At 38.2% G+C, this 20,000-nt stretch overlaps 1 protein-coding gene across 6 annotated transcripts in view; it reads left to right on the forward strand.

Moving 5' to 3' along the window:
* LOC125274658 (ephrin type-A receptor 10-like) overlaps positions 1-20,000 on the forward strand; it is a 129,510-nt gene that overhangs the window by 18,254 nt on the left and 91,256 nt on the right. For 5 of the 6 annotated variants that reach the window (XR_007186309.1, XR_007186310.1, XM_048201041.1 and 2 more), the window contains exons 2-3: positions 11,853-11,917; positions 13,655-14,324. Coding sequence is in view for 4 of the 6 variants with exons in the window: in XM_048201041.1 (XP_048056998.1) it covers positions 11,853-11,917; positions 13,655-14,324 (735 nt within the window). In the remaining 2 variants the exon portion in view is untranslated. Of the gene's footprint in view, positions 1-6,577; positions 6,606-11,852; positions 11,918-13,654; positions 14,325-20,000 lie in introns of those variants that run through there. The other variant, XM_048201040.1, reaches the window with a different exon arrangement.

Consider the following 20,000-nt stretch of genomic DNA (forward strand, 5'->3'; position numbering starts at 1 on the left):
TAAAAAGTATGTTCTAGAGCTGCTTCTTGATCTCGATTCAAACACCTACATGGTCTAATTCCTAAATGACAACAATTTGCCTATGTCTGTTAAACCTTTGGCAAAATCACACCGGAGCATTCAGATCTGCATTGGCGCTGCCACGGTCCAGAGAAAGCAGTTATCACGTATTCACGTATTAAACAGCTTCACAAAGTCTTTTCAACATCACAGTATCATTATTTCTGTTACAAATATTCACAGAAGCAGAGAAATGGAGTAAATCACCTTTTGAAAGTAACTTGGTGCTTCAAATAATGATTGTATCAATTACATCGTTACACCAGTAGGTGGCGACAAGTGACTGTTAAATTTATTTTTCATTGAATCATTCGTTCAGCAGATTTTTTTCAAAGATGCAGATTCATCCAGTAATGAAACAAGTGAAGTCATTGAATGAGTGAGTCATTGAATCATTAGGCTTTTTCGAGATGCATCGGCGCTGTGCAGACCGATCGGCGTATGACATCAAAGTACCGCAAGAGCGATTCAAAAGCATAAGGAGTCATTTGCTCTCCAATCGCTCTCGCGGTACTTTTGATGTCATACGCCGATCGTCTGCGCAGTGCCGATGCATCTCGAACAAGCCCATTCATTCAAGAGATTTGTTCAAAAACACAGATTCATCCAGTAATGAAACAAAAGAAGTCTTTTATGAGTGAGTCATTGAATCATTCATTCAAGAGATTTGTTTAAAAACACTGATTCATCCAGTAATGAAACAAAAGAAGTCTTTTATGGGTGAGTCATTGAATCATTCATTCAAGAGATTTGTTCAAAAACACAGATTCATCCAGTAATGAAACAAAAGAAGTCTTTTATGAGTGAGTCATTGAATCATTCATTCAAGAGATTTGTTTAAAAACACTGATTCATCCAGTAATGAAACAAAAGAAGTCTTTTATGGGTGAGTCATTGAATCATTCATTCAAGAGATTTGTTTAAAAACACAGATTCATCCAGTAATGAAACAAGTGAAGTCTTTTATGAGTGAATCATTGAATCATTCATTCAAGAGATTCGTTCAAAAACACAGATTCATCCAGTAATGAAACAAGTGAAGTCTTTTATGAAGTGAGTCATTGAATCATTCATTCAAGAGATTTGTTCAAAACACAGATTCATCCAGTAATGAAACAAGTGAAGTCTTTTATGAGTGAGTCATTGAATCATTCATTCAAGAGATTCGTTCAAAAACACAGATTCATCCAGTAATGAAACAAGTGAAGTCTTTTATGAGTGAGTCATTGAATCATTCATTCAAGAGATTTGTTCAAAAACACAGATTCATCCAGTAATGAAACAAAAGAAGTCTTTTATGGGTGAGTCATTGAATCATTCATTCAAGAGATTTGTTCAAAAACACTGATTCATCCAGTAATGAAACAAAAGAAGTCTTTTATGGGTGAGTCATTGAATCATTCATTCAAGAGATTTGTTCAAAAACACAGATTCATCCAGTAATGAAACAAGTGAAGTCTTTTATGAGTGAGTCATTGAATCATTCATTCAAGAGATTCGTTCAAAAACACAGATTCATCCAGTAATGAAACAAGTGAAGTCTTTTATGAGTGAATCATTGAATCATTCATTCAAGAGATTCGTTCAAAAACACAGATTCATCCAGTAATGAAACAAAAGAAGTCTTTTATGAGTGAGTCATTGAATCATTCATTCAAGAGATTTGTTTAAAAACACTGATTCATCCAGTAATGAAACAAAAGAAGTCTTTTATGGGTGAGTCATTGAATCATTCATTCAAGAGATTTGTTTAAAAACACAGATTCATCCAGTAATGAAACAAGTGAAGTCTTTTATGAGTGAATCATTGAATCATTCATTCAAGAGATTTCGTTCAAAAACACAGATTCATCCAGTAATGAAACAAGTGAAGTCTTTTATGAGTGAGTCATTGAATCATTCATTCAAGAGATTTGTTTAAAAACACAGATTCATCCAGTAATGAAACAAGTGAAGTCTTTTATGAGTGAGTCATTGAATCATTCATTCAAGAGATTTGTTCAAAAACACAGATTCATCCAGTAATGAAACAAGTGAAGTCTTTATGAGTGAGTCATTGAATCATTCATTCAAGAGATTTGTTCAAAACACAGATTCATCCAGTAATGAAACAAAAGAAGTCTTTTATGGGTGAGTCATTGAATCATTCATTCAAGAGATTTGTTCAAAAACACAGATTCATCCAGTAATGAAACAAGTGAAATCTTTTATGAGTGAGTCATTGAATCATTCACTCAAACCAAGTTTTTCTTTTTAAATTCAGATTAATTAAACATTTTAAATGGACTGCAGCAATTAACATTTTGTCAGAACCTGTAGTAAATTACATTATTTTGTTTAGCTGTCTGTTCAGAATCCTGTGAGAATCGTGATCTCGGTTTGAAACAAAAAATCATGATTCTCAATTCACCCAGAATCGTGCAGCTCTCGTATGTTCTGTACAGTATGAATGTGGGTGGTATGGATGGGACTGTGGAAAGAGGCAGTAAGGGCCATCTAATTAAATCCTGAAGAGAGCCATTCTGCACCTGATTTGCATAATTAGTGGGATCCCCCCCCCCCCCGTCATTTTTTTTTTTTCTGAAACGAGTCATTTTTGGATTAATGTGCTCAAATTATCTACCTCACAGATAAGTAAATAAACAATCATGGAATAAATGAATCGAGACGATGTGAGACAGGCGAGCGATGAGATCTGACAGTTGGACAAATGATAATGAAAATCCTGACTTCAGATGGAGAAAGAGAACTGTTTATACCTGATAATATATTTTAAAGCTTGGGAAAAACAAGGAAAAAAATATTTATAAAAGTATCCATGGCATTTTAAAATTGTATTAATTTACATGACCCTTTCACAAATTAAGCTACCTCATATATCCAGGTTTTCAAAGACACAGTGCAAATCCTGTTGTTGAGAGGGTAAAATACCTTATAAAATATCTTGACTTTTAGTTGTTTTTGCTCAGTTTTAAGCTTGTTTTAGTCATCTTGAGGCCGTGGGCTCCTGGTTGAGATCCTCTGTTTTAGACTGATATATCTCCCTGTCATCTGTCTACAGTGAAGACAAGCTTTCCATCCCTCCTTCCGTCCATTCATCCCTCCATCTTTCTGCAGTTTAACAGACACAGACCTGTTATTCTAAACTTATCGACTCGCCTGGCTGTATTCTTTTACAAGCCGGCCGGTTGTGCTGCCTATTGATTGATCAGCTGTCGAGAGAATGGATTTCTGCGGTTCTGTGATGTGCTGTATTGATGGATGGCCGGTTGGACCCCGTTCTCTCCCGACCCCAGACCTTTCCATCTCTCCCTGTCTTTCTCTCTCTCACACACCTTTGACTCGCCTTCATTCATCAATGGATAGAGATCAATGTCTGTAATAATAATGGAAAGACGGAGGGGGAGGAGAGATGGAGGAAGAGAGTCTGGACTTTAGATTGATATGATATGATATATGATATATGATATGATATATGATATGATATGATATGATATGATATGATATGATATGATTGATATGATATGATATGATATGATATGATATGATATGATATGATATGATTGATATGATATGATATGATATGATATGATATGATATGATATGATATGATATCAGTGTTACCTTGAAAGAGTTTGGTCAATGTTCTCTTACTTAATTTCTATTTTACACACTTTTTACACTATATACCATTCAGTAATTTTTATTTTATTTTGTTTCTGCTCAAATTTATATGACAAGCAGTTGTAGTATATCTGTGTGTGTGTAACAGTGTATAATAACTCATTTTAGACTGTGAATGAAGTGTGTCAGCAGTGATGATGAGTTTGATGACATCAAGCGTTCTGAACATAAGCCCGCTGTAAACGGCCGAGGGCGAGAGTGTGTGAACGTGTGTGAAAGTTCAATCCACATCCTCACAGTATCTTTAATGACGCCTCTGTAATTCGACACTGAGTGCGTTAGAGAGGAGGTGGGGAAGACGCAAGGGCAGGGGAAGTGGTCGTGTTTGAGGATGAATGAATGAGACGGGTGGGAGTGAACGGCCCTCCTCCTGTCGGGGGCGTGAAAGGGAGGTGATGTGGTAATGTTGTGAAAATCACAGTCTAATTTGATCTAAAGTGGATTCCTAAATTGAGAGAGAGGAAAAAAGTCTCTCCCTCTCTCTCTTCCACTTACGTAACCACTCTTCCACTTTTTTGACTCCGTTGCTTATTAACAAGGACAGAAAGAAAGAAAGAGAGAGAGAATTGGGGATGGGGAGGAGTAGTTCTCTTACACTGGCCTTCTTTCCTACTCCATAATGCAACAAGAAGATAATTTGTGGTTTAAAAAAGAACCTGAAAAAAATAAGGACATATTGGATCAAATGCTTTAAATGGCATTTAGAAAAAAAAATATTTTATTATTTTTTTCACTAATAATAATGACATTAATGTTTGTCAGATGTTTATGTAATGGATTATAACAACGGTTTATAGATTTCAGCCATTGAGTACTCCTGTCATATAGTGGCTATTGATATTTTTGCTGTTTTGCTATTTTTATACCATCATATGTCACCAGATTTTTAGGTTTTGGCTGTCTGAGCTTACTGGAATTTTACTGAAGTAAAAGAAATATTAAATCTAACATAAAAATACTTTACTTTTAGAGGTATATCAATGAAAAACGAATACCGAAAAATCACAAAATCATAAATTGATAATGTTTATTTTCAAACATAGTGATATGATATTTATTTAAACATTTTTTGGGGTTTACACCTGAGACCTTCATGCCCAAACTTGTCCATTAAGGACCAATTAAGGGCTGCTATATGAAGGACGCTTGAGGGTTAATGATGAATAATAGTGCTAAACTCGTACTGACCACAGACTTGGCCTTTCTTTCGAACTAATATTTTGGTGCATCTCTTATTGTTTCATCTTCATCATTACCTTTGAAGCAGATTTTACTTGTCCCCCTATTTTCCCCTATAACCTCGGTTACAGCCTTATCAAGGTCTCAAAACGGCACAATAAACTGATCTGATGCGACCCTAACTGAATTAAACCCTCTTGACTTTTTAAAGGGAAAACCCTGACCAACATGGACAGGAACACAAAGGGCGAGAGCGGCACACCGCTGCAGAAGTGTAACGGCAGTGGCGTAGTCGACACGAGCATCTGGGTTTTGTGCACAAATAGCATCTCTGGTCTGAATAAAACATTCGTTTGCTCTACTTGGACAGAGGAAACGATGGAACGATACGGTTTCAATTATTGAAGTGTGTATGAAAGCTCCAGTAAAACTGTCCTCTCATTCAGAAAACAGCTCCGGTTAACATGGAGACGCACCATGACATTTACAAAAACACAGCAATCAGCACGAAGGTTAAGTGGGAGAGGAGGTCGAGAAACAAGGTGTGTGTGTTTCTGAGTGTGTGTGTGTGTGTTCTTATGAAACACATAACAACCTCCTGAAACAGTGCAGCCGCCTGTCCAAATTCCTTTAGAAGATGTAAAATTTGTTCAATATCTGAATGCATTTTTCCCACAAACGTTTTATTGGGCCTGTAGAACAGTTCTGTCACTTTGAATATGCATTAGTCGGAGCTGTCCGTTGTCTCTTTGATGCCTTCTAATCATTTTGACTTGGCTCACATCTCGTATCGTGTTATGTAAGCACACGCTCTGGCTGACAGCTCTCTCCACTCGGGGAGTCACATGACCTGCCAGCTCTCAGCCCGCCCCTTATTGGCGACTGCTGTCTTCATTCATGATGTTATTTCAGAACGAGGAAGCATGGATTTGTGCTGAACCTAGGCAGGTTTGGATGGTGCTGAGCAGTGAAGAAAGCTTTGGGCTGAAACGTTTGCTCTCTGGTCTGATTTTAATACTTTTTTTTCCCTCTACAGTTCCTCCTACACTGAAGTAAAACTCTGCCTTCACTTGCTTAATTCCAAATCATCTTTGCAGGACATGAGGCAAAGCAGCTTTTAAAGCTGTATATGTCAGTCTTAAGTCATTCCATGACCATTTAATGACCCTGAATCACTTGTTAAGCACATTAACTTATTTCTCTGACAGCTCAAAAGTTCTGATGACGTCACGAGCGAGCCCCGCTTCAGCGTTTAGCGAGACTGAATCAATAGGAAGCCGTCACTCACATCTCACATCTCATAACCGAAGCCCACACTGTCACAGCCCAGTTATCTCTTATAAAATCTCTTTCTGGATAAATTGAGAGTCACAATTTATTTGTTTAAAGTGTTAATTCACACAAAAATGAAATTCTGTCATTAATTAGTCTCTTCCACACCCGTAAAGGTGATGATACACGGGGCAACTTTTTGAGCAATGTTGCCGAGCAACGTTGCTTGGGTACTTTCCCACTGAGAATGAGCAACAAATATATATCTGGATACGTATAGATCGGTCGTGGGCAATTTTTTGAGAACCTCCAATCAGAATGTTAGCAGCCGATCACGTGACCGGTTCGGAGATTTCAGAAAAAATTCAAACAAGATGGCGGCCTCTCAGCGGCAGTGGAGCGGAGAAAAGGTGTGTGAACTTTTATCTTTTTACGCTAGTAAATTGTCATGCGTCAACCCAAAACAGGGAATTTACCTCATATATTGCTTAAAATACCAACAACTGTCCGAAAGTAATGTGTGTATGCTGTAATGAAACTATTGAATGATTTCAGTTAAATACGAGAAAGACGGGATTTTTCAACGTCTGTAGTATCGTAGGCTGTAGGGCGTTTGACATTTGAATAGCTTTTGATGCGATCGACGCGGGTTCGAATCCGCCTTTTGCCGAACTCGCTCTTCTCCCTTTTCCTGTCACAAATCAGATCGGAAAGGCATTTATTTTTAATAAAAATGAAGAAAATATCTGAAAAGTTGAAATAAAGTGCCTAACAAGTGTTTATAATAAAGTATTTATTGAGTTGGCAATAGATTTGCTCCTCTCTGATTAGTTGCTGCCAACTGTCTGTTGCCCTAATTAGTTGCCCTGTGTCTCATCAGGTTGCCCGTTGACGGCAACATTGCCCAGCAACATTGCTCAAAAAGTTGCCCCGTGTATCATCACCTTAAGACCTTCATTCATCTTCAGAACACAAATTAAGATATTTTTGATGAAATCCGAGAGACTCGTCCATAGACAGCAATATAATCAACACTTTCAAGGTCCAGAAAGGAACTAAAGACATCGTTAAAACAGTCATGTGACTGCAGTGGTTCAACCTTAATGATATGAAGAGACGAGAATACTTTTTGTGAGCAAAAACAAAACAAAAATAAGGACTTTATCCGAATGCCGGCTCAGTATTGGCCGACACTGATCACATGATCGGCACGACGCATGTGTGTGACGCTGACGCAGGAGCTGGCCAATAATGATTCAGCATTCTGATGATGAACCTGGAAGCGCTGGACGTAAACAACGTATGAGAATGACACAGAAGAGAAGAGCTTGTTGAATAAAGTTATTTTTGTTTTGTTTTTGCACACAAAAAGTATTCTTGTGATTCTCCCATGATTATGAATTGATGACTAAACAAAATAACATCATTTACTAGAGGTTCTGACACAATGTTAATTGCTGCAGTCTGTTTAAAAAAAATAAATAAATAAATTTGAATAATTTTTTTTAACAATTGGTTGAGTGAATAATTCAATGACTCACTCATAAAGACTTTTCACCACTGGATTAATCAGCGTATTTGAACGAATCTCTTGAATGAATGGGTGTGTTGGACTTGAAGCGGCGCTGCGCGGACCCATCGGTGTATGACATCATAGCACTGCGAGAGCGATTGCAGAGCTGATGCGGTGCTATGATGTCATATACTGATCGCTCCGCGCAAGTCGAACACCCCCTAATGATTCAATGACAAATACATTTTTTCAACAGTCACTGGTCACCACCTACCGGTGAAACAATTTAATTGATCTTTATTCGGAGCATCAAGTTACTTTCAAAAGGTGATTTACTCTATTTTGATCTCTACTGTAGACATCAGTGTTTATATCTGAGCTATAAACTTCTATCCCAGTACTTCTGTGGTCATTTGAATGATCGTAAGACAGAAATAATGGAATTGTTTGTGAAGCTGTTTCTATACATGACAACTGCTCTCTCTGGGTCTGAGTGTTTGCTGTCGAATCATTGTCATTTTGGAATAAGATAGCATGGGTGTTTGAATCAAGATCACCGGGTTTTTTTTAACGAATAATCGTGCATCTCTGATTCGCAGCCATTTCTCACTGACCAAACACAGAAAATCTCTTGCACATCATCCGCATGGCTGACTTAGTTCCTCTCAATCCTCTTTTCCTGAAAACAACTTTTCATTTGTGTGTGCCTCTGAGCCTGGCGATGTCAAGATCGTGTAAGAGCCAAGCAAGCCGGTTTTGGGAAGGATGTCATGTTGCGTCGGCTCGGAGGGGGGTCGTGTTTGTAAAAGCGGGCCGTTCGCCACCGTGACCCATTTCCAAATGATGCCAAGCTGATCAGAAAGGGGAGCGAGAATGACTGAGAGGTGCTGGTGAATACGCCTCCCCCTGTGCAGAAACCCTGGCAAACAGCTGTTATTACGATTCGGCGGCTGGTGCGCGTGCGTGAGAGCGTTTCCATAGAGCCCAGGAGAAAAGCGAGCGCTCTTTAGACCCCGATGGCAGAGCTGAAAGTTTAATGAGGTCATAAAGGTCTGTATGGGGCTTCAACTTAATGCGCTTTGCCGTTCGGTTGGCTTTAGTGCCACGAGCGAGTGCACGGACGTAGAGAGCGTTTTTGTGTCTGTGTGTGTGCTTATTAGAGGGATAATGTTTGGCCGATGAGTGTCCCGCTGGTCTCTGGACTCTGATTGGTGCGTTCTGTGCTTTATGTATATGTGCAGATAAGCTGCATGAAGAGAGTTTAACAACATGTGGCTAATCCCCTCTATTGAATTTTATGGTTCTCGTATTATAATTCTTTCACTGGGATTTACATAAGTGTGTTGGGTTTGACAGGGAGATTAGTGCTCTTGTGACATAAACGCATCCTTCAGTCAGTCCCCTTTATGACGTCGTCTTTGTTTGTGACCTCTCCTCAAAGGGTAAATTGGGTTTTTGGGAATGAGGGAATGATTCTGCTAATATCTAGAGGGAAGCGTGGCGCTTAATGTAATGAAGGTTATTTGGGGTGAGTACATTTGCTTAATAGAGGCACAGAATGTGTGTATTTTTGGAATCAAAGACACCGGAATGACGTTCTGAATCATTTCAGCTCAATTTAATGGAATAGTTCATGCATAAATGAATATTATGTCATTCCGAACCTGTATGACTTTCTTTCTTCGGTTGAATATGAAATGAAATGTTTAGCAGAATGTCTCAGCTATCTCTGAATGGGGACTAGGACTGATGAAGAAGATGCTCAGTCAACAATCACTTCAATTACCCAAAGCTGTCGAATCGCATGTCTTCAGTCGACCGGGAATATAGCGCTTGAGTTTTACGACGCTTTTTATGCTGCTTTTGCAATTTTTGAAGGTTAGCAACTCCATTTTATGTTAATTGAAATTACGTGGAAAAGAGTGTCTTGAAGGTCGTGAGGATCTGTACATCCGAAAGAAACGGATTATTGGAAAAGAAAAAAAAATGTAAACGGGTACCTGGTTCTGTTAATCGGTTGTTAATTGGATATAGTCGGATCTGAACGTGAATAACATGCATTTAGAAAATAGACTTTAAAAAGATGACATTTCAGATCTGTCCGTTTGTGTTCCACAAGTCACACGGGTTTGGAACAACATGCTGTTTTTGGGTGAATGATTCTTTCTACCACTTGTTTTTTCTGTCTCTTTCTCGGAATGACCTCGCATGTCTCTCTGACTGCCGTGACTCCCTGAGAGCGACTGCTTTGTGTAGTTTGACCTCGTCTGTGGCACGGCCTCTCTGTTTGTCTCCTGAAGGTCGAGTCGGTAGGGGGTCCGTGTCGGCAGAAATCAAATGGCGTCTTGTCCCCTAAAAGTGGAGAGACCGAAGAACAGCTGTTCTGGGAATAAAATCCACTCAAACCAACCAAAGCGAATCAGAACACTGAAATTTATGTCTGTGTTTACCACAGAAAACCTTGGGAAGGTGAAATACTCATTTGGCTTGGCTGTAACCGCAAGGCTAGAAATGCTCTGAGTCATGCTGTAAGATACAGTGCTCTGGTGGCAGAAGTGCACAGCCTTCTGCAGCTCATCTGACTGGTAATGAAGTGGCTTTTAGACGAGTGTTGTGATGTCAGGGCTGTCTGCTTGTGTGAGTACTGATGCTGTGTCAATGCATACAGCGCTGGCATTTTGTGGGTCTCGCATGAGCCAAGCAAAGAGAAACAAGCAATAAATAATGAATAATTCAGCTTCTGATACACCATGTCTGGCAGAATGATGGGAGATATGTGGCGTAGTGGGGCTCTGATACAGTAATTAGTCAAACACAGTATCATTCTAAAGTTGTTGTTTACTCAGCAGGAACACATTAAATTAATCAAAACAGACATTTATTATGGTGCAAAATATTTCTATTTAAAAAAAAATGCTGTTCTTTTGAACTTTCTATTCATCAAAGAATCTTGAAAAATAACATGGATCACAGTTTCCACAAAACACTGATAATAATCATGAATGTTTGTTGAGCATCAAATCATCATATCAGAATGATTTCTGAAGGATCATGTGACACTGAAGACTGAAGTAATGATGCTGAAAATAAATTACACTTTACTATATATTCACATAGAAAACAACTATCTTAAATTAAAATAATATTTCACAATTTTGACTATATTTCGGATTAAATAAATGCAGCCTTGGTGAGCAGAAGGTTGAGATGTTGGACTGTTTGAACAAACCACAGTGTTTCAACTCATTGCAGATGTATTTGTCTCTGCGCGTTATAAAAGAGAAGATATTTCAGCATCAGAAAAGCCCTTTTACATCATGTTGTTGTTGTTGTACAGAGGTGGTGTTTTAGGAGTGGTAAAAGCTTCACTTGTGCTGTCCAGGGTGCTGAAATGCCCCACGCACACCACGGCGCTGTCCAGGGTCCTGATACTGTGTTTCTGAGTGCCGGGCGCTGTCTCTGGTGCTGAATTATAGGCTGAGTCCAGACAAGCCCTGTCCAAGGTGCTGATTCAGAGCCCGCGCTGTATTTGTGTCAAGGGCATCTTTTTAAAGCATTTTAACTTGCCCGAGTTAGTTTACACAGCGCTGTACTTGTCCAGCCCGCTGAATAACAACATTCATGCAGTGCTCATTTTAATTTAGTCTGTAAGCGGAGTTTCACATTAAGGCTTTGTAATTGTAAAAATGCAGCAGAAATGACAAATGCCAACATGAATTTGCTTCACAGGGCTCTTGGGCTCTGTTGCATCATGGTGGCGTTGTAAAACATTTCTTTTCCCTTTGAGAATTAACGTTTAAATGTTAAACCAGCACATGGTGCTGCAGACAGTATTCACTCGTTGAAATTCGTCAAGATTCTCGTGCTTTTGCAAAGCTGTCCGACATTATCAGCTGATGACCGGCGCACTTCATTTCCCTAAGTGCAGCGCTGCAGGTCCGTCAGTCCACATTTGAGCTCTAATGCGCCTCTGATGCTGATCAACAGCCCGTCCGCCGGGACTGTGTGTTCGTTATTATTAAACTCTATCGGCTCTATGTGTTCTGACAGTGAGAAAGAGAATGCACTACATATAATTGCAATTTAATGAGTCTGATGACACGTCTTATATTGTTTCTCTCTTGCTTTTGTTTTTTCCCTTCAGTTGTCTTGCTGAATTCTAAGGAGTCCCAGGCAGAGCTGGGTTGGACCTCATATCCTTCTAATGGGGTAAGACCTTCATGTCTATTTATTAGATCATTGTAGACTTTGATGGAACTAAAATAGTTCATTATAGGGCTGCAGCAGCGAATTATGAAATCACGAAAACACCCGGCAGTCGCGTCACTTTACAATGGTGAATTATGCATTTCTATGAACGGAACACTTCTGAAATATAGCAAAAGTGTTTAATGTGGGAAAAGTGCATGAAACAACATGAGTGCTTTATATGAAGCACTTCAAACTAATGCATAAGTGTAACGTTAAACGTGGGTTGGTGATCCGACTGAATGTGGACACGTGTAGTTACTGATCAATGGGCTAAACCCTATGTAGTGTTTCACTTTGGATGTCTCTTTCTTTCTCCATCTCTTAAATGCACCCTTTTCCCCATCCATCTTTACCAGTATTTCTAGTTTCTTTTCCATGTCTTCATTCCCCAAATGTATCACTTCATGGGGCAGCCTACAGTCCCAGTATGGACTGCTTTGCTCTCGCCAGATAAAGCCCATTTGTCATTTTCTGTGTCCTGCTTCCCATCTTGCATCTCCTTCGCTCTTTCTCAATGCTGAAGCACGTGCTAAAGATTACGTGCATAGTTTGATTCATAGCTGAGATGAGCAGTAAGCCTGACGGAGGACGTCTCATCTCAGGACGACACGTTTCGTCATTCGTAACGTTATCTGTGAGGAGAAATGCTGCATGCTGGGGACTCGTACAAGCTGTTATTTGTTTAGCTTGTTAATTCTGGACCTGACGGCGATTAAATCCTCTGTCTCCTGCTCCCACCACAGCTGTGTGGACACACACACACACACACACACACACACACACCTCTGTGGTTTTCAACAGGATGTGTTGAGATTCACTGCCACTCATAGTCGTGTCAGTGGAGAGTCTCTGCCAAACTCGGATGCAGATTCAAACTGCTTAATTCCCTCAGAAACGAAGGATCTTCATTACACTGCAATTAATTGTGAAAACACTGAGAGTGTTCGTCTTCAGAGGCTCATTATAATCTCTCTAGCAGACAATGAGCTTGTTTGTGGCGCTGATTGAAGATGCTTTAGTCTTAATGTATTCTGTGTTTGATATACTGTAGCTGATTTGGCACTAATCTTTATACAGATTGGTTGAACTGTACACCCTATAAATATAAATGCCTACATGTGATGCACTAACTGACACAGACGATTTACTCTAGTTTACTGTAGTAGCCTTTAAGTCTACAATGATTTGCTCATTTACATCTTTGCACACACAGATGCATATCTAATACAAGATCTAATCCAAGATCCAAAAATGTCTGCTTTGATGCAACAAAGGAAACATTTGAAGATAAATTAGTTTTGGATTTGATCTGTTAATATAAGTATTACACTTTGGCCTGTTAATGCCATTGACATGCAAAGTGAAAATGTGGGAAAACCCAATGAATATTTATTTTATTTTAGACGGTGTTTTAGGAGTGCTAAAAGCTTCATTTGTGCTGTCCAGGGTGCTGAAATGCCCCACACGCATCGCGACGCTGTCCAGGGTCCTGATACTGTGTTAATGCGTGTTTGGGCACTGTCTCTGGTGCTGAATTTAATTTAATTTTACTTTTTATTTATCCATTGGCATTTAACCAATGTTAATGGATAAAGGACAAAAAAAAAAAAGCTTTGCAATGAATATTACCATCTAGAGTCCTTGGCTTTTATTCACATCTTTTTTTTTTTTTTCTTCTCACTCTTCTCATTTCAGTGGGAGGAAATCAGCGGTGTGGATGAGAAATACAAGCCCATTCGCACATATCAAGTATGCAACGTGATGGAGCCCAGTCAGAACAACTGGCTCCAGACGGGTTGGATATGGCGGCAGGGTGGCCAGCGCATCTTCATCGAGCTGCAGTTCACCCTGCGAGACTGCAACAGCATCCCAGGCGTGTCCGGCAGCTGTAAGGAGACCTTCAATCTCCTCTACGCCGAGTCCGACTGGGACCTGGGCCGCGTCACCCGTGAAGACCGCTACAGCAAAATCGACACCATCGCTGCGGATGAAAGCTTCACGCAGGGCGATTTGGGAGAGCGTAAGATGAAACTCAACACCGAAGTCCGTGAGATAGGACACCTCAACCGTAAAGGATTCCATCTGGCCTTCCAGGACGTGGGCGCGTGCGTCGCGCTGGTTTCCGTGAGAGTGTACTACAAACGATGCCTGTCCACGGTGCAGAATTTAGCAGTGTTCCCGGATACGGTAGCCGAAGCTGCGTTCTCTACTCTGGTGGAGGTGAGAGGGTCCTGCGTGAATAACTCTGAGGTGGACACGGACAGTCCTCCCAGAATGCATTGCAGCGCTGAAGGGGAATGGCTGGTGCCGATCGGGAAATGCAGCTGCAGCGCTGGATATGAGGAGGGACACAGCAGCTGTGAAGGTAAGACGCTCTCCCGTTAAAAACTTTACAAATTCTTGATGTTGTTTTTGGGCTCTACTAGAACAGGTTGATTATTCTCCTCATATTCTCCATTGTTGCAGCTCCTCTCTTCCCAGTCTGTCAGTAACGCTCTGTTTAGTTCCTGTCTCTATGAAGCCCCTCCTTCTGAAAAGCACAATGTGCTCTGATTGGTCGGCTAGAGCAGTGTGTTGTGATTGGTGTTTGGGAAATGTCCCGCCCCTTACCATAACCGCCAGTTTCAACACACTACTAACTAACTCAACCAGGCCCCGCCCCTTTATTCTGCGCATTAATTATTTAAATGAGGAATATTGTGAAGAGAACTCAAGACTACAAAGTTACAAAGTGGTCAAATCAAAGCATTCCTTTGATGCAGAAGCTGAACTAAAGATTAGATTTAAAAGTCAGATGACAGAAATGAACTATTCATGGAAAATGTGTTAACCGTGACAAACGAATCATTGAATCAGTGAGCTGAACCAAATCTGTGTCATTTGAAAATGAATCATTCTGACCATTTTGTTGAACTGAACTCATTTAAAAAGATGTGACTCAAAAATAAAAGAAGCTAATTTTGGTCTATGATAAAACTTAATATGGGGCTTTCTTAATGTGCTTTTTGTGGTATTTTTTGTCATTTTGTAGCTTTAGAGTCTCGTTTATTTTCTTTACATATTTACAAAAACGTAGCGAGGATATTCTTTGAAAATCTTTTGCTTTCACTGTAATAAACTCATACGGGTTTGGACTGACGTGAGTGTGAGTAAACCCAAATTTCCTTTGGAAGGCAGAGGATTTGGTCAGATGTCATTTTTAGACGTGTCACATGATGGTTTTGGAGCTCCAGCTGTGTGTTGGTTTGACGCGGGTCGCGACATTAACAGTCACTGGATCAGTTTCTCTTCAGGAGGTCAGACGCACGTCAGCGCTGTCTGTCACTGATCTCTCCTCCCACTACAGCTGTGTGTCACTGCGTCATTAACCACCGCTACAGGACATGGTGTGTGTGTGTGTGTGTGTGTGTGTGTGTGTGTGTGTGTGTTTGTCAGTGTGATATTTCACAGGCCATCTTGCAGAGTTGTGTGATGCAGTGTGGGAGTTGTAGTCAGTTCACACGTACAGCGACAGGCTGTTACACAGACCCTGCATTGTGTCTTTATTTTGTTATTGTTGTTAATGAATCATAAATCACTAAGAGCATGTGATACGGGGGCGAGCTGAACTTAAGCACAAATACAAGAAATGCAAATACAAGAAGGCTAGAATTGCTGTAGTTTGTAAACCTGAAGCTCTTTTTTTTTTTTTTTTTTTTTTTGAAAGATGACATATAAACATATATAATTTTTTTATTTTTTTATTTTTTTATTTTTTGATAGGCTCCTTTAAAAATAATATATTATGTTTCATTTTGCTGTCAAACAATTAATGGTGATTAGTCACATACAAAATAAAAGTTTGTGTTTACATGATATTATATTGTTTATATAATATATAATAAATATATATAATATATTTATATATTAATATATATATATAATATATATTTATATTTTTTGTTAAATATATACATGCATGTGTGTCTATTTATATATACATAATAAATAAACACAGTACACACAGATATATTATGTAAACAAAAACTTTTATTTTGTATGCGAATAATCACGATTAATAGTTTGACAGCCCTAATGTTTCAAATGTAATATAATATTATTTATAAAAGAGCCTAAATAATATATAATATATAACATAAAACATAACATAACACATAACATATTAATTTTTATGTAATATAATATACATAAACAGATTCTTTTTGAATCTCATAAAACACTTTAAATAATAAATAATAATAATAATTATTATTATTATTATTATTATTATTACTATTATATTCATTTTTATATAATTTATCATCATCATCATTTAACATGTTTTATGAGGTCAAAAATATTTACATATAATAATATAACATAATTTAACAATGTAATATAATATGATATGATGTGATATAATATAATATATAATCTTTTTTTGTAATATAATATACATAAACACAGATTTTTTTTAAATCTCATAAAACACTTTAAATAATAAATAATAATAATTAATTATTATCATTAGTATTACTATTATATTATTCATTTTTATATAATATAATATAATATAATATAATCATCATTTAACATGTTTTATGAGGTCAAAAATATTTACATATAATAATATAACATAATTTAACATTATAATATAATATGATATAATATAATCATGAAAATACATGATAAATAATAATTAAGATTTAATTACCATGATTGTCTTTTGTGATACCAGCTTTGTACCATGGTACTGCCACAGTGTGTTTTTGTGGTACATGGATCATTTAGTACCATGGTAAATGTTTTAAACTACCATGGTATTGTCATGTCATGGTTTCGTCTCACCACAGTATCTAATGAGGTGAAGAGGGCGTTTTTAATGGGTTTGTGAACGTGTCCTTATTTCACGTCTTTGAGTGTCAGTTCCTCTCTTCATGCGTGTGTCAGTCTTCATCATCTCAGCGCTGTGATTGGTCCAGATGATCTTCATCAGTCGTGGGAGAGAGAGACTCATGACACTCATCACCTCTCAGCGAGAGCAACACAGCCTTCCCTGACTTCCTGTTTCACCTCGTTTGTGTCACCAGCGCTCGCACTCGTACCGTATCGTCCTCGATGACCGCTTATTGACCGTCACTCTCAGAGATATGCAGATATGCAGGTCTGTGTTCACATCCCCGTCTCTGCTGCTTACGCTTCTGCATGCTTCAGAACGCTTTTTCTTTATACTCAACAAACTGTTTTAAAGGAATTTTCCAGGTTAAAAACAAGTTCAGCATCATCAATAGTGTCTGTGGGAGTCTCTTAAAACCTGCTGACTAATGCCAACGACAGGAACTTTGTTAAAGCAGTCAAGAAATGTCTTCTGAAGAGGATTTCTTTCAAATGTCTTTGTCTCTTTGAGTGTTAAGCTGTGCCCACATGCTCTTTGTTGGAGTGTGTGTGTGTGTGTGTGAGAATGGTGTTACCACATCAGAGAAAAGACTTGTCATGTCTCTCAGAAGAGAGGAGGATTCATAGGCCAAAGATGAACAGGATTTCACACATCCAATGACAGAGGAAGAGAAACACAGACAGCCAATCAGAGAGCAGACAGGAGCTGAGGAGTGTGTGAAGGACAGATTGGATGAGACCCGAGAGAGAGAGAGAGAGAGAGAGAGACGGTAAACGGAGAATGAACGATACAGAACGCAGTGATTGAGACACATTTCAGGGTTTGATACCAGAACCAGTTTCAAGTCTGATTCAAACATTCTTTCAACATTATTTATTTTAATATTTACAAATTAAATGGAAACAATCGAGAACGTTGCTTTCAATAAATTCTCAATTTGTGCTGGTTTGCAAACATTTCCTGATCCTTCAACATTTCTCTCTGTCAATAAAAGAAGCAAAACAACCAAAAAATGACATAATCTACAGAATAACAAAGTATTCATTCATTAATTCAGAGAGGAACGAAACTGAAGTCCAGTGGAGGGATGGAGGGATGAGGAGGAGTGGAGGAGTGAGGGATGGAGGGAAGGTGGAGTGTCACTGGCGTCAGCTGGACTCTCAGCTGAATGCTAATGAGATGATGAGACTCGCAGCTATTGATCAGCACTGATGCTTCACTAAACTCTTCAAGCACTCTGGATCTGTGTGTGTGTGTGTGTGTGTGTGTGTGTGTGTGTGTGTGTGTGTGAGAGAAAGTGATGTTAATGAGTGAAGAATGAACGGCGCTCCTGAAGAGTGTGAGTATGATTTATGTGTCTGCACCAGTGTGTGTGTGTGTGTGTGTGTGTGTGTGTGTGTGTGTGTGTGCAGGAATGAGTGTGTTTTAACTAAATGGCTCAATAGTATTGACTCAGGCCATGAGTAGATGTTGATTGTGTCTGGAGAGGTTGCACTTGACAGGAGTGTGTGTGTGTGTGTGTGTGTGTGTGTGTGTGTGTGTGTGTGTGTGTGTGTGTGTGAGGCCATGAAGCATCACATTTAATTATTTGCAGGCCGCTGTGGGCTTGCGTTCTGTCTGAAATGCAGGAAAGGATTTAGGGGTTACTGGAGCGATATTTCTGATTTATGTTCACTCGTGATAAATGCAAATTCTGATCAGCCGCATGAAGTCTAATCATTACAGTTTAACACCGAGCAGAAGGATTTGTGGATATTTTCCCTGTTTTGTCCATCAGTTTGTCTGTCATCTAACATTTAAAGGTTTCAAGTCAACATGAAATCAAAATTCACTCTATTTACTTTCTAAATAATTGTAATTCATCTACAATTAAATGATTTTTTGTTCATTCTTATTGTCTGATCTTTTGTTTCTTGTCTTCCGAAACTACTTTTTTTTGTCACTTTATGTATTTTTATTTATTTATTTATTTATTTTATTAATTAATTAATTTAATTGTATTTCATAAATTTTTTATTACATTTTTGCATTAATTTGAAAAAAAATAAAAATATTTATATAAAAAATAAATACAACTTTTTATATTTTAATTTTAATATTTTGTATTTTTATTTTCTTTTTTCTTTTTATTTATTAATTTCATTTAAATTTTTTATATTATTTTTTATTAAAATTGTGCATTCATTTGAAATAAAATTAAAATTAAAATAAAAAAAAAAAAAAAAAAAATATATATATATATATATATATATATATATATATATATATATAATTTTTTTATTCATTATTTTATTTTATTTTATTTTTAATTTTAATATTTTTAATTAATTTATTTATTTATTTAAGTATTTTTTTTTAGCAAACTCCATTTTAGTTGGGCACTGTATGTAATGGCAACTTTTTATGATATAATTAATTTTGGACAAAATCAGGTCTGGTCCTTTTTTCCTCGTTTAAGAGTCCTGTGTTCAGGCTCTTCACACTGAGGACGATAACTCTAACTATATCTATAAAGTTTTATTAATCGTTCTGTCCACACCACAGCTATAACAATAACGACAGAGGATTTCGTCTGAATCACTTTCAGAACATTTCCAGCTGATGATCGATTAAAAGCACTGACAGCCAATCAGAAATCCTCGAGCATTTCAAGTGCAGACGACAAAACTATAGTTCTCGTTGCTGCTGTGAACGGGCCTTTGTCTGGATTGGAATGTCACGGTTTGTAAGGAAAATGGGTTGTGAATGATGTTTCATGTTTTACTTAAAAGAGAAGACAGGAAGCAGCGTTTTAGTCGTGATAAAAGCCCACATGATCGCCTGAGATCTGCAGTGTGTTTCAGCGCGAAGACAAAGCTTTCAGTTAAATGAATCAGATGAGAAGAGGTCGTCTCCCTTCATCTGTCTCTGAAGAACTGTGAGAGTGGAAGCTTCATTTGAGGACAAAGTGGCGAAATGCTGAAGAGGGCAATTCAGTGTGTGTGTGTGTGTGTGTGTGTGTGTGTGTGTGTGTGTGTGTGTGTGTGTGTGTGTGTGTCAGAGAGCAGCTGATCTGATGCAGTGTGACGTTTCAGCGAGTGCAGCTCCTGAGAGTCCATATGCTTTCACACACCCATTTTACAGTGTGTTTTCATGTTAAATAGTTTATGTGAATACAAATGTGTG

This window comes from Megalobrama amblycephala, linkage group LG9, assembly GCF_018812025.1.
Source record: "Megalobrama amblycephala isolate DHTTF-2021 linkage group LG9, ASM1881202v1, whole genome shotgun sequence".
NCBI lineage: Eukaryota > Metazoa > Chordata > Actinopteri > Cypriniformes > Xenocyprididae > Megalobrama > Megalobrama amblycephala.